The 12,571-nt window shown below is 40.8% G+C and overlaps 3 protein-coding genes across 3 annotated transcripts; all 3 read left to right on the top strand.

Moving 5' to 3' along the window:
- The first annotated feature begins 645 nt into the window (after nucleotides 1–645).
- Nucleotides 646–1,555, top strand: LOC108832351 (protein LURP-one-related 11). The gene is made up of 2 exons (XM_018605841.2): nucleotides 646–1,009; nucleotides 1,113–1,555. The coding sequence occupies exons 1-2, from the start codon at nucleotides 692–694 to the stop codon at nucleotides 1,488–1,490; spliced, it is 696 nt and encodes a 231-aa protein (XP_018461343.2). The 5' UTR covers nucleotides 646–691; the 3' UTR covers nucleotides 1,491–1,555.
- A 798-nt stretch (nucleotides 1,556–2,353) lies between these two features.
- On the top strand, nucleotides 2,354–3,397 carry LOC130506157 (E3 ubiquitin-protein ligase RSL1-like). Its single transcript, XM_057000792.1, has 2 exons — nucleotides 2,354–3,198; nucleotides 3,286–3,397. The coding sequence occupies exons 1-2, from the start codon at nucleotides 2,354–2,356 to the stop codon at nucleotides 3,395–3,397; spliced, it is 957 nt and encodes a 318-aa protein (XP_056856772.1).
- Nucleotides 3,398–9,634: 6,237 nt separating this feature from the next.
- LOC130506156 (uncharacterized) lies at nucleotides 9,635–11,747 on the top strand. The gene is made up of 2 exons (XM_057000791.1): nucleotides 9,635–11,339; nucleotides 11,411–11,747. Exons 1-2 carry the CDS (start codon nucleotides 9,635–9,637, stop codon nucleotides 11,428–11,430), a joined length of 1,725 nt encoding a protein of 574 aa, XP_056856771.1. The 3' UTR covers nucleotides 11,431–11,747.
- The last annotated feature ends 824 nt before the right edge of the window (nucleotides 11,748–12,571 follow it).

Raw genomic sequence — 12,571 nt, 5'->3', positions numbered from 1 at the left:
TATTTATTTCTTATTTATTATTCTGTTTTATTTAAAGGCAGTATTTTTTTTGTGGGAACATTTCAATGAAAGTGTTCTAAATACTTAAAATAGAAAAAAATCAATATGATTTGTACATGAAATGTGTCTTTGTGAATAAATGGTTTAGATTTTTTTTAAGCATTAATTTAATTAAATAATCTTGTTGTAGTATTTTATCTAAAATACTCACTTAAAGATTTTGAGCAATGTGGATGTTCCTTTTTCTCCAAAGATATGCTGTCGTTAGATTTTCACGTTAAACATGTGGAAGAAGGCCTCAACAACGATATGTATATATATATACTGTAGTACTTCACATATCAATATAGACAACAGTAAACTATATAACTAACTCGAGAGAACATGCATAATTAATTAATAGATGTAATTTTGTTTTGAAGATTCAAACATAGAAAAGCACTTTTTCAAAACAAAAAAAAATCAAACATAATGATGGGACCAACTTTATTTGAACATTGAATAACTATACACTAGCAGAAAATTATTAAGTTTATTTTTGATTAAAAAACTTAGATTTATCACAAACGAACAAGGTGATCAGTAATTTCCACAAATCAGTAGTAGTATATAAACCCAAGTTTCGGTCCATTAATGTCGACCAAAACAAATCACAAAAAGAATCTTATCATTGTCTCGATATATATATTACATGCATATATATCGACGACCTTACGAAACAAAAGCTTGGCAGAATCGTATCTGTCCAGCGGAAACTATGGTGAGGATTCATCCCGACCGTACAACCTCCGGCGCCGCCAGAGAAGAAACAAGTTCGCCGTACTTGACGACGGAGAAAGAGAGTTTCACGATTTGGATGAAGTCGTTAGTGTTCAATACAAATGGCTGCACCGTCTTTGATTCTAACGGAGATATAATTTATCGTGTCGATAATTATAACTCTAAGAGCTGCCGTGAAGTTTACCTCATGGATTTACATGGTCATCTCTTGTTTACCTTACGTAGCCAGGTAGATATATACACGTCCCAGTTTTATTTTTTCATGCAAGTTATTTTTTATTATTTTTAACACATTTATTAACTTTGAAACTAATTATTTTGTGTTTCTGTAGAAATTTGGATTATTCAAGACTTGGGAAGGATATAGATCACCATCGGGGACATCTGATTCAACAACAAACTCAGAATATTTTCGAGTGAAAAGTAATATTTTTCAGGTTCCGAGTAAAGATTCATATTCTTCTTATAGAGTCCTAACGGGATCGTGTAGAAAGAATGAACAATATCATTATAAGATGGTAGCTCGAGGTTCGAGTTTAGAAATCGAGGACATTTGTGGAAGAGTTGTGGCAGAAGTGAAGAGAAAACAATCGAGGAAAGGTTTGGAGTTTGGAAACGATGTTTTGACGATGGTGGTGCAGTCACAAATTGATCACTCTTTCATCATCGGACTTGTTTTAACTCATAGGCTTATTAATCGTAAACTGTAATAAAGGTAAAAGAAAATTTGATTAAATAGTTATGATAACTAATTGCTGAGTTTTTTCTTAAGTTCCACGTGTTTTTAGTATCAATGATGCTAATGAAAGTACAACTGATTTATGTTACTTGTAAGATCAAAGGTTCGGTAAAGTGAGTGTAAGCTCTCTTTTCTTCATTGACATGTTTAAGAGTTGAAAGTTGGAGGCAATTATAATATTTCGAGGCAATTAAAAAAAGAATTTGGTTAGTTATGGCAATATGCTAAAGACATCAAGGTGCCGACAAAATTTCCGTAAATTAGTATAAAGCGCATCGGAGTATGATTAGTCAGAGCATCCATAATTGAGGTTCTTAGAAAAATTATATATATATATACATTAACATTAGTATATAATTGTGAAATTTTAATTTTTTTAGAAACTCAATCCAAAATATCTAGTTTTAGTGAAGAAACAAGACACAGCTTGCGCTTTGATAGGGAACTCTGGCAATGGATGAAAGTGAACCATGCTTTTGCGTAAAGTTACCTGCCAACACAATGAGCAAAGCCGTTTTGAAATGGCTAAAGATGTTCTCTGATTTATAATTTGTAGAATTAACATATACTGTATTCTCATCAACAAGAAAATGGTATATATGTATAAAAAAGTAATGTTGACATATATATGCAATAATGTCAATATATACTATTATTATCTATATATTTGTTCGTAAATAAGAAAGTCATTTTTAAGAAAGAGGAAAAGTTTCATTCAGCTAATTCAATGCAACAATCTATCTTCCAATATATGCCATAATTTAACATGAATGCACACCTAAATCAAACTCAACACAAAGCAAAAAAAAAAGAAAAAAAACTGAAGAGTAAGATATGGGAACATGCTTCTCTTCATCATCATCGTCATCATCATCACGCACAAGGATGGAAGATTATCACTATAACCCTGCGTTGTACAATTACGTCGACGAAGTCTACCAACCCTATGCTTGGGATCTCCATCTCCAAGAAGCTCTGTCTTCTTCCTCGGTCTCATCAACCTCCGAGGCTAACCATTATCACCAACTCCATAGCCACATCGCCACTCGTATTAATCAAGAAGAACCGAAGATAAAACCCGATAACAAACCCGCCGAACCATCTAAAACGTTATGTATGATCTGCATGGATGAAAAGTCTCCCACCGACATCTTCCGAGGAACCACTGGTTGCACTCATCACTACTGCACCGAGTGCACCGCACGTTACGTGACGACCATGATAGAAGAGAACATAGCCATGATCAAGTGCCCTGACGTGGACTGCGCGAGACTTCTAGAGCCTTACACATGTCGAGATATAATCCCAGGGGACGTGTTCGAGCGCTGGGACAAATCCTTGTGCGAGTCGTTGATTCTGTCGTCGGAGAAAGTGTACTGTCCATTCGAAGACTGCTCGGCGATGATGGTGGTGGACGATGATGAACAAGGTGATGAAGTGAGGGAGACGGAGTGTCCGTCTTGTCACAGACTGTTCTGCGCTCAGTGTAAGGCTACGTGGCATGCGGGGATGCGGTGTGAGGAGTTTCAGAGAAGTGGGAACGCGAGGAAGAAGAAGAAGAATAGCGATGTAGAAGATGCTATGTTGATTCAGATGGCTAAAAATAAGCAGTGGAGGAGGTGTCCTAGTTGCAAATTCTACGTTGAGAAAATCGATGGTTGTATACATATGCGTTGCAGGTTAGTATTTTTATAATCATAGTATAAATCTATAGTTTGATTAAAAAGCTAATATTATCATGTTAATTGGTTATGGTTTCTAACCAGGTGTCGATTTCATTTTTGCTATCGTTGTGGAGCAGCTTGGAGTTTAACTCACGCATGCCATATTCGTAGTCGTCTTTTAAGTTACGGCTTACCTGGGTCTGCTTATTTCTGAGGGTGTACTGAAGGTGTATGGGAAGACGATGATGTAGCAGAGCTGAAGTAGTTCATGAAGAGTGACATGAACTACTACATCAGAGAGGTGGTTCGTGAGAAGCACGTATCAAGACCGATGCATTAAAAGAAGATTTAATGAAGAGGGACATTAAAGGAAGACTTGAAGAAGAAGCAATCGATCTAAAAAGAAAAGGAAGATTGGCTTATTCGCTGAAGTAGAAGAAATGGAAAGTTTCCATTGGGTAGATAGATTAGATCTAGGGCTTCCTGAAAGATATATAAAGGAAGCGTTGGCAATGTGTTGCCGGTTAACACACAGGGAGAGCTTTTAGCAATAGAGAGTTTTTGTACGTCCTAAGAAGGAGAAGCAAAGCATCTAGGGGTTAAGAGCTTAGGTGGTTCAGAGTCTGTCTTAGATCTCTGAACGAGTTGACTAGCAAACAAGTCGAGGTTTGTCTTGAGCTTGTTTGATTTATTGCTTTTAAGAAGAACGTGTAAGAGCTTTTGAAAGAATAAATATAGTCGTATTTCTTGGAATTGAATAACCCTGTACTACTGTGTGTTCTACATAGCGTAGCTTGTTTATCTTACATTAACAATTGGTATCAGAGCAGGTATCTGTGCTTTGTTTATTTAAACAGGTAGATCCTGCGGAGTAAGATGGATAGCTATCGCGAGTTGGTGATAAGTTCCAAGGTGATCCTTGAAGTAGGAAACTATGGATTCTGGAAGGCGCGCATGAAGGCTACAATCAAGGGTATTGACCCATTGGCGTGGAAGGCTGTGGAATCTGGTTGGAAATCACCTGTTGCAAGAGCCGAGGATGGAACAGACGTTCCAAAACTGGAGGAGCTCTGGACTGATGATGAGAACAAGATGGCTAAGTTCAATGCTCGTGCACTAACTGTCATACATTGCAGTGTAGCAAGGAAGCAGTTTGAACTAATTCAAGGATGCGAGGCAGCAAAGGATGCATGGGATATTCTGCAGAAGCATTTTGAAGGAACCTCAAAGGTTCAGAGTTCTAGAAAGGATATGCTTGCAACAAGATTTGAAGAGCTCAAGATGGAGGATAATGAATCTGTTGGAGATTTCAGCTCAAAGATTAGCTCACTAGCACAAGAAGCACTTACACTTGGGAAGAAATACAAAGAGAAGAAACTTGTGAAGAAGTTCCTGAGGTGTCTGCCGTCTAAGTTCATGGCATACAAAGCAGCTATGACCGTCTCCTGTAACACTGACGAGATGACATTTGATGAAGTGGTTGGAATGTTACAAGCTCATGAGATGGAAGTAGCTAGTGTGTCTGGTGGAATGAAGGAAAAAGGAATTGCGCTTGCATCAGTTGAAAAGGAGCCTATGGATGATAACGACCCTGTGAGTCTCCTGGTCAGAAGGTTTGATAGAGCTCTACGAAAAGTGGAGAATGGGCAGAAGAAGTTTAGCCAAGGTAGGAAGACGTCTGAGCCAGAGAAGAACTACAGGAAGAATGATGCTAAGTGCTATGAATGCAAGGGGTATGGTCACTTTCGAACTGAGTGTCCCACAGTGAAAAGAAGAGAGATTCAGTGTCATAACTGCAAGGGATATGGACACACTCAAGCTGAGTGCGAGTCGGATGGTAGGAGAAAGCCAGAAAAATCCATGATAGGAATCAATGACAGCGAGTCCGACAGCGAAAGTGAAGAGGAAGTGAACAACTTTGTGGCGTTTCTAGGAATCGTGGAGTGTGACTCAGGATCTGAGAGTGAGGCTGAGCAAGAAAATGACTTAGATGAAAGCTACAAGGAAGTTCGAGAGACACTAGTGAAGCTGGGAACAGAGAATTTGGCATTGGCTAAAGAGAAGGCACGACTGGAAGTTGAAGTACAAGTGTTGAAGGATGACCTCAACAGAGAAGCTGAGTTGGCTAAGGAAAGTGTGAATCTGATTAAAGAAAAATTGGTCCTGTCTAAGCAAGCGGACGAGCTCAGAGAAGAACTACTGGCTGAAAGAAAGAGAGCAGCTGATCTTCAAGCTGAATTAGATCAGCAATATCGGAAGATTAAGATGCTCACGGGAACCAAGCAACTTGACAAGATTCTGAGCAGTGGAAGAACTGAAAACTCATTGATGGGACTTGGTTACACTGGAAGACAGAATAGCTCAACAGGTACAACACGCTTTGTGTCTGGAGGTTTTGCGCATGCTGAAGAAGCTAAGACACAAACTACTCCAGCTCAGATAAGTGGATGTTTCTTCTGTGGGAAGTTTGGTCATTACAAGAGATATTGCTACAAGTATCTGGAACGGGTCAAACAAGTATGGAGACAACACAAGTTTTGGAGAATAGGGAAGACTTCTCGAGGCTGGATGAAGAAAACCGACTTGTATCCTAAGATAGTGACTGAGCCGAGAAGCACCATACGATGTAACATGGCGCGAGTGTCAAGTGATTCTGAATCTGAGGAACCATGGTACTTCGACAGTGGATGCTCTAGACACATGACAGGAAACATTGAGTATCTAGACAAAGTGTCAAAAGTAAAAGGAGGAAAGGTAACCTTTGGAGATGGAGGATGTGGTGTCATTCAAGGCAAAGGTACAACGTGTAACTCAGAAGTACCTAAATTGGTGAATGTCTACTTTGTCAAAGGATTAAAGGCTAATCTGATCAGCGTGAGTCAACTGTGTGATGACGGACTTACGGTGTGCTTCTCAGCAATTGATTGTCGTGCCATAAACCAACATGGTGTAACAGTACTACAAGGTGTGAGATCTGGCAATAACTGCTACATGTGGGAAAAGAAGGTTAAGTGCTTGTCAGCTCAAGGGAATATTGATCTATGGCACAGACGTTTGGGACATATGAACTTCAGGAATCTAACGAATCTAGTGTGCAACGACTTGGTTCGAGGAGTACCCAAACTCAAGATCGATGACAAGATTGTGTGTGGTGCATGCAATGAGGGAAAGCAAGTCAAGATACAACACAAAAAGGTACCAGATGTTCAGGCAAAGGCACCATTGGATCTAGTTCACATGGATCTCATGGGTCCTATGCAAACCGAGAGTATCGGAGGAAAGAAGTACGTGTTTGTACTAGTGGATGACTACACCAGGTTCACTTGGGTTCGTTTTCTCAGGGAAAAGTCAGAAGTGTCTGAAAGTTTCAAAATCTGGGCGCTTCAACACATAAATGAAAAGGGAGGAATCAAGAAGATACGCAGTGATCATGGAGGAGAATTCGAGAATGAAGCCATGACTACCTTTCTTGAATCAAGAGGAATAGCTCACCAGTTTGCAGCACCTTGGACACCTCAGCAAAATGGAGTGGTTGAACGAAAGAATAGAACTCTACAGGAAATGGGAAGAGCAATGCTCCATGGTAACAAGATAGCCAAGAGGTTCTGGGCTGAAGCACTCAGCACGGCGTGTTACACAATCAACCGTGTGTATGTCAGAAAAGGGACAACAAAGACACCATATGAGATGTGGACAGGCAAAACTCCTAATCTTAGTTACTTTCATGTTTTTGGATGCAGGTGCTACATACTGAATGACAAGGACTACCTTGGGAAGTTTGACTCAAGAAGTGATGAAGGATTTTTTCTGGGTTATGCACAGTCTAGTTCAGCATACCGAGTCTACAACAAACGGACAGAATCAATTAAAGAATCAGTTAATGTTGTATTTGATGATTTGTCTGTGGTTGTAGGTGATGACATGGGATCAGATGAAGAGGAAGAAGGTGGATCATCCATAGCTGCGACTGAAGTCATTGAGGAAGGTCCGATCTCAGATACAGTACCGCAACCAGTGATTCAGCAAGTTCATCGCAATCATTCGAAGTCTGATGTGATTGGAGGAATTGAAGAAGGACGAAAAACGCGTGGAAAGGTGATCAACTTTAAAGAAATGGTGCAGTTCGCATGTTTCGTTTCATCAATAGAACCTAAGACACACACTGAAGCACTACGTGATGAATATTGGATTGTCGCGATGGAGGAAGAACTTGAGCAATTCACCAGGAACGATGTGTGGGAACTGGTTGCTAGACCTAAAGGAGTAAACGTGGTTGGCACTAAATGGATCTTCAAGAACAAGACTGATGAGCATGGAGAAGTAGTTCGTAACAAGGCAAGGCTTGTAGCTCAAGGATACTCACAGATTGAAGGAGTAGACTTTGAAGAAACCTTTGCCCCAGTTGCAAGATTGGAATCCATTCGGTTATTTCTGGGAATGGCGTGCATTCTGAACTTCAAAGTGCATCAAATGGATGTGAAAAGTGCTTTCCTCAATGGAGTCCTTCAGGAGGAAGTCTATGTTGAGCAGCCAAAGGGATTTGAGGACCCAGTGCATCATGATTATGTGTACCGACTGAAGAAAGCACTATATGGGTTGAAGCAAGCACCGCGTGCATGGTATGAACGACTCACAAGGTTTCTGTTAGAAGCGGAGTACATCAGAGGGAGTATAGACAAGACGCTGTTCTTCAAGGAAGTTGGAAAAGAGATAATCATTGTTCAAATCTATGTGGATGACATTATCTTTGGAGGCACGTCACAGAAGCTGGTGGATGAGTTTGTTCAGAATATGACTCAAGAGTTTGAGATGAGCATGTGTGGTGAACTGAAGTACTTTCTTGGACTTCAAGTGTCTCAGTCAGAGAAAGGTGTCTTCATATCTCAGAGTGCATACGCTAACAGTTTGGTAAAGCGATTTGGTATGGAGAACTCCAAAGTGTCTAAGACACCCATGAGTACATCACTGAAGCTGGCACGAGATGAAGCAGGAGAAGATGTGGATGTCAAGCTCTATCGAGGGATGATTGGCAGTCTATTGTACTTAACTGCGAGTCGACCGGATTTGTCATTCAGTGTCGGTGTGTGTGCACGATATCAAGCTAAGCCAAAGGTATCACACCTGAATGCAGTTAAGAGGATCATCAAGTACGTCAAAGGAACAGAGAGCTTGGGCGTGTATTACTCGAAGAATTCCAACAAGAACTTGGTGGGATACTGTGATGCTGATTGGGCAGGATGTGCTGATGATAGAAAGAGTACCAGTGGAGGATGTTTCTTTCTTGGAAACAATCTTATCTCGTGGCTGAGCAAGAAGCAGAACTCTGTATCACTCTCTACGGCGGAAGCAGAATATATTGCCATGGGTAGCTGTTGCTCACAACTTATCTGGATGAAGCAGATGTCAGCTGATTATGGAATGCAATCGGGTCCCTTTCTTGTGTATTGTGACAACAAAAGTGCAATTGATATCTCGAGGAATCCGGTCCAACATTCAAGGACGAAGCACATTGACATAAGGCACCACTTCATCAGAGAATTAGTTGAAGACAATCAGGTAGTAATCGAACATGTAGTTACTGATTTGCAGTTGGCTGATATATTCACTAAATCTCTTGAATTTAATCGATTTATCACATTAAGAAATGCAATTGGTGTGTGTAATCTTGATTGTTGAGTCAAGTTGTGCAGAGAATAGTGCAGGTGCTGATTCGGGATGTACATATGATTCAGATTGGTTTTGGAACCCGAGAACGCTGTGGAAAAGAGCTGCTTGATATGCCGTCAATGTTGTAATGGTACAGGTTTCACGTCAATCTGTGGCCCCCCCCCCTCTCAATAAAAAGAGCCAGCAATGATACAGAAAGATGCTCAGAAAATAAAAAAAAAAAATTTTGATAGATTCATGATGGGAAACAACAGGGGTTTCACAGCACGAGAATAAAGAATGAAAACCGGCAGCATTGATGAAGGCATATCAATGTGAAAGCTAGCCATAAAAAGACAATCGGCTGCACCAGAATATAAGATCTAGGAAGAGTTATATGTGCAGCTTGAATCACGCACTGAGGCAACTCGTGAAGCACTTCACACAAATGGTAACTGAACTGAATTGATCTAATGCTTTATAGTAATCTTGATTCAGCCAATTGTGAGTTGTGACTTGTGTTTTATTACTATCTTGAAAGTCTGATGATACATTAATAATTCACGAATGTGCCTAATGTTTGTGTGTTTGGATGAGAGAAATTAAAATGTTGTAGGCATGCAAAGGAGAGGATAAAAAGTCAGGGACCAGATCTGCAATATCAGAAAAAGTTGATTCAGTTTTATTCCGTTAAGGGAAGTAGTGGGGAACAAGCCCTAGAAAATCTCCATCGTGCTTAAGAAGCTCAATCTCGCAGCCTCTCTTCACCTCTCACACGATTCTCACACAGAAACTGACATCTATCATGGGGAAAGGAAAGAAATCAGCTCAACAAGCCGAATCATCCAAGGAAGAAAAGCATGCAGAGGCTGAAGGAAGTCGAAGGTTACTCGCTGATGGCGAACCTGAATCGCCTCCACCGAGAAACGATATGCCCGTCTCCGATGCACTCCCTGAGGTCACCGAGGAGCTTGACTCATTCAATACCGCTAATGAGAAAGCCCCTTCAGAGGAGAGCGATGAAAGGACTCCAGGTCTTGGAGAGGAGCCATCTGTGAAGGTTCCTGAAGCAGATCCGCAACCGCAAATCGGATCCACTGGTGCTGCCATTCAAGATGTTCCGGTCACTGCTAAATCACCAGAAGAAAAGGATGAATCTGCTCTACCTCTGGCGATCATTGAAGTTGAGAAGGAGCTAAGTGAAGCTGAGTCTGATTCAGCCAAGAAAGTGGACGATGAACCCAAGGATGATGCTGTTACTGTGGGTTCTGAATCAGATGAAGCTTCCCAGAAGGAAAGGAGGAAGAAACGGGTGCTGAAGAGATTAGGGTTGCGTTCCGCAAAACAGAGAAAGACAGGGGAGTCTAGTACACCAACTCAATCTCAGTTTCTCACACCAGAAGATGCAGCCAAGTCTCCATATTTGGCTAAGGAAGCAGGAGCCTCGCCTCAGCTGAGATCGAGAAGGTCTGGTGACAAAAGTGCTGAACCAATGTCTCCTCTCATCAAGAAAAGGTATGATCAGTTCCTTAAGCGTAAAGTACTTGCTGAGCGTTCGGTAGATATGAAGGAAGCTGATCAGTGGGGTTACTTGGCCGTTATCAAGAAAGGATCTATGGAATCAACTGTCTCGAATCTTGCAGTATATGTTGAGCAAGTTGTAGCTGAGTTCTATGCAGGTCTGCCGAGGACTAAAGCTGAAGCGGATGTTGATGAAGTAGTTGTCTCTGTGAGAGGACAAGAGTACAAGTTCTCACCTGCGCACATCAATAATGCCATAGATTGGGAACCACTTACTGAGGAAGAAGAGGAGGAAGCCGCAACGTTGGATGATATCTCGGTAACTGAGTTGGCTTCATTCATCACTGGAGATACAAAGACAGAATGGGATGGTCTCACTACAGCAGATCTTACTCCATGCTACGGTGCCTTGATGATCATAGCTGCATACAACTGGATTCCCTCGACTCACAAGACATATGTCTCACTTGAGAGAGCAAGGCTGATCTACAAGATGGCTCATGGAGTCCGTGTTGATTTGGGGAAGATGATGTTCAGACAGATTCTTAATCTTGGAGTGATTCAAGTCAATGATGCCCGCTGGTTGATCTTCCCTCGCTTAATCATGGCACTTCTTCAAAGTCAGCAGGCGGTCCCCTCTTATCCCAGTGACAAGCTCCAACGTACGGTTCTCTACAAGAAGGATAAACGAGTGGGCGAGATCTATGAGCAGAGACTAGCGAAAGGAAAGGGATCAGCTAAAGCTGAACCAAAGAGAAGCTCTGCAAGGACAACTCGTCAGGCATCTCCTGCTCCGATTCCTGCTCCACGACCTGCTACACCAAGCTCCAGAACTGCACCACGTCGTGTATCCCTGTATGAACTTGGATCAGTTGCCATCCCTCAAGGACCACTCAGCCGTGTTGATTTACAAGTGGCACTGCAGGATACAACGCGAGCTCTTCAAGCACTAGCTGAGATAGTTCAGGATCTTCAGAGCGCTGTAGCAGGTTAGTATCCCTATCCTTATGAATATGTGAGGTATTTTTTTGGTGTTTTTAATCCGTGTGCTCACAAGCAGGGGGAGAAGAAGAAGACTAGGATGTAGAAGACCAAGATTGTGGGGGAGCTATGTTCTGTTGCTTTGTTTTTTATGTCTATGTTATTTCAATTGCACCACTTGTTGCAATTCTTTGTTATTCACGTTTTCAGACTGACTAAGATTATGGGGGAGCATTTGCATATGCTATCTTTTGATATTATGTATTAATTTGCTTGAACCCGTTTTTTTTTTAGGATAATATAAGTGTGTTCTTAATTGTCTTGAGTTGGTTGAATTAACGTTTAGACATATGTACTAGTGCTGTTGCGTGTGGTTGGTTCTTGTCTTCTATCTCAGGTACTTGTGAGACGACGAATTAAAAAGGGGGAGATTGAAGGTGTATGGGAAGACGATGCTATAGCAGAGCTGAAGTAGTTCATGAAGTGTGACATGAACTACTACATCAGAGAGGTGGATCATGAGAAGCACGTATCAAGACCGACGCATTAAAAGAAGATTTAATGAAGAGGAACATTAAAGGAAGACTTGAAGAAGAAGCAATTGATCTAAAGAGAAAAGGAAGATTGGCTTATTCGCTGAAGTAGAAGAAATGGAAAGTTTCCATTGGGTAGATAGATTAGATCTAGGGCTTCCTCAAAGATATATAAAAGGAAGTGTTTGGCACTGTGTTGCCGGTTAACACACAGGGAGAGCTTTTAGCAATAGAGAGTTTTGTACGTCCTAAGAAGGAGAAGCAAAGCATCTAGGGGTTAAGAGCTTAGGTGGTTCAGAGTCTGTCTTAGATCTCTGAACGAGTTGACTAGCAAACAAGTCGAGGTTTGTCTTGAGCTTGTTTGATTTATTGCTTTTAAGAAGAACGTGTAAGAGCTTTTGAAAGAATAAATATAGTCGTATTTCTTGGAATTGAATAACCCTGTACTACTGTGTGTTCTACATAGCGTAGCTTGCTTATCTTACATTAACATGACACTTTGGAGAATGCCTTTGAGAAGATTTTTATCACACAAAACAGAACATGAGAAACAACTTTGGCATGAAAGCTTTGACCGACGTAGCAAACACTTTAGGATTTCATTCTCTGAACTGGTAATGATTTATGCATCTTAAATTATTGTTAATTATTTTAATTACATTCTTGGTAATGTGCTCTTTTTTTTTCTTCTTTTTTTTTTCCTTTTT

The sequence above is a fragment of the Raphanus sativus genome, unplaced genomic scaffold (genome assembly GCF_000801105.2).
Source record: "Raphanus sativus cultivar WK10039 unplaced genomic scaffold, ASM80110v3 Scaffold2945, whole genome shotgun sequence".
NCBI lineage: Eukaryota > Viridiplantae > Streptophyta > Magnoliopsida > Brassicales > Brassicaceae > Raphanus > Raphanus sativus.
Note: the sequence above shows the minus strand (reverse complement) of the source record. Positions and strands in the feature narration are given on the sequence as shown.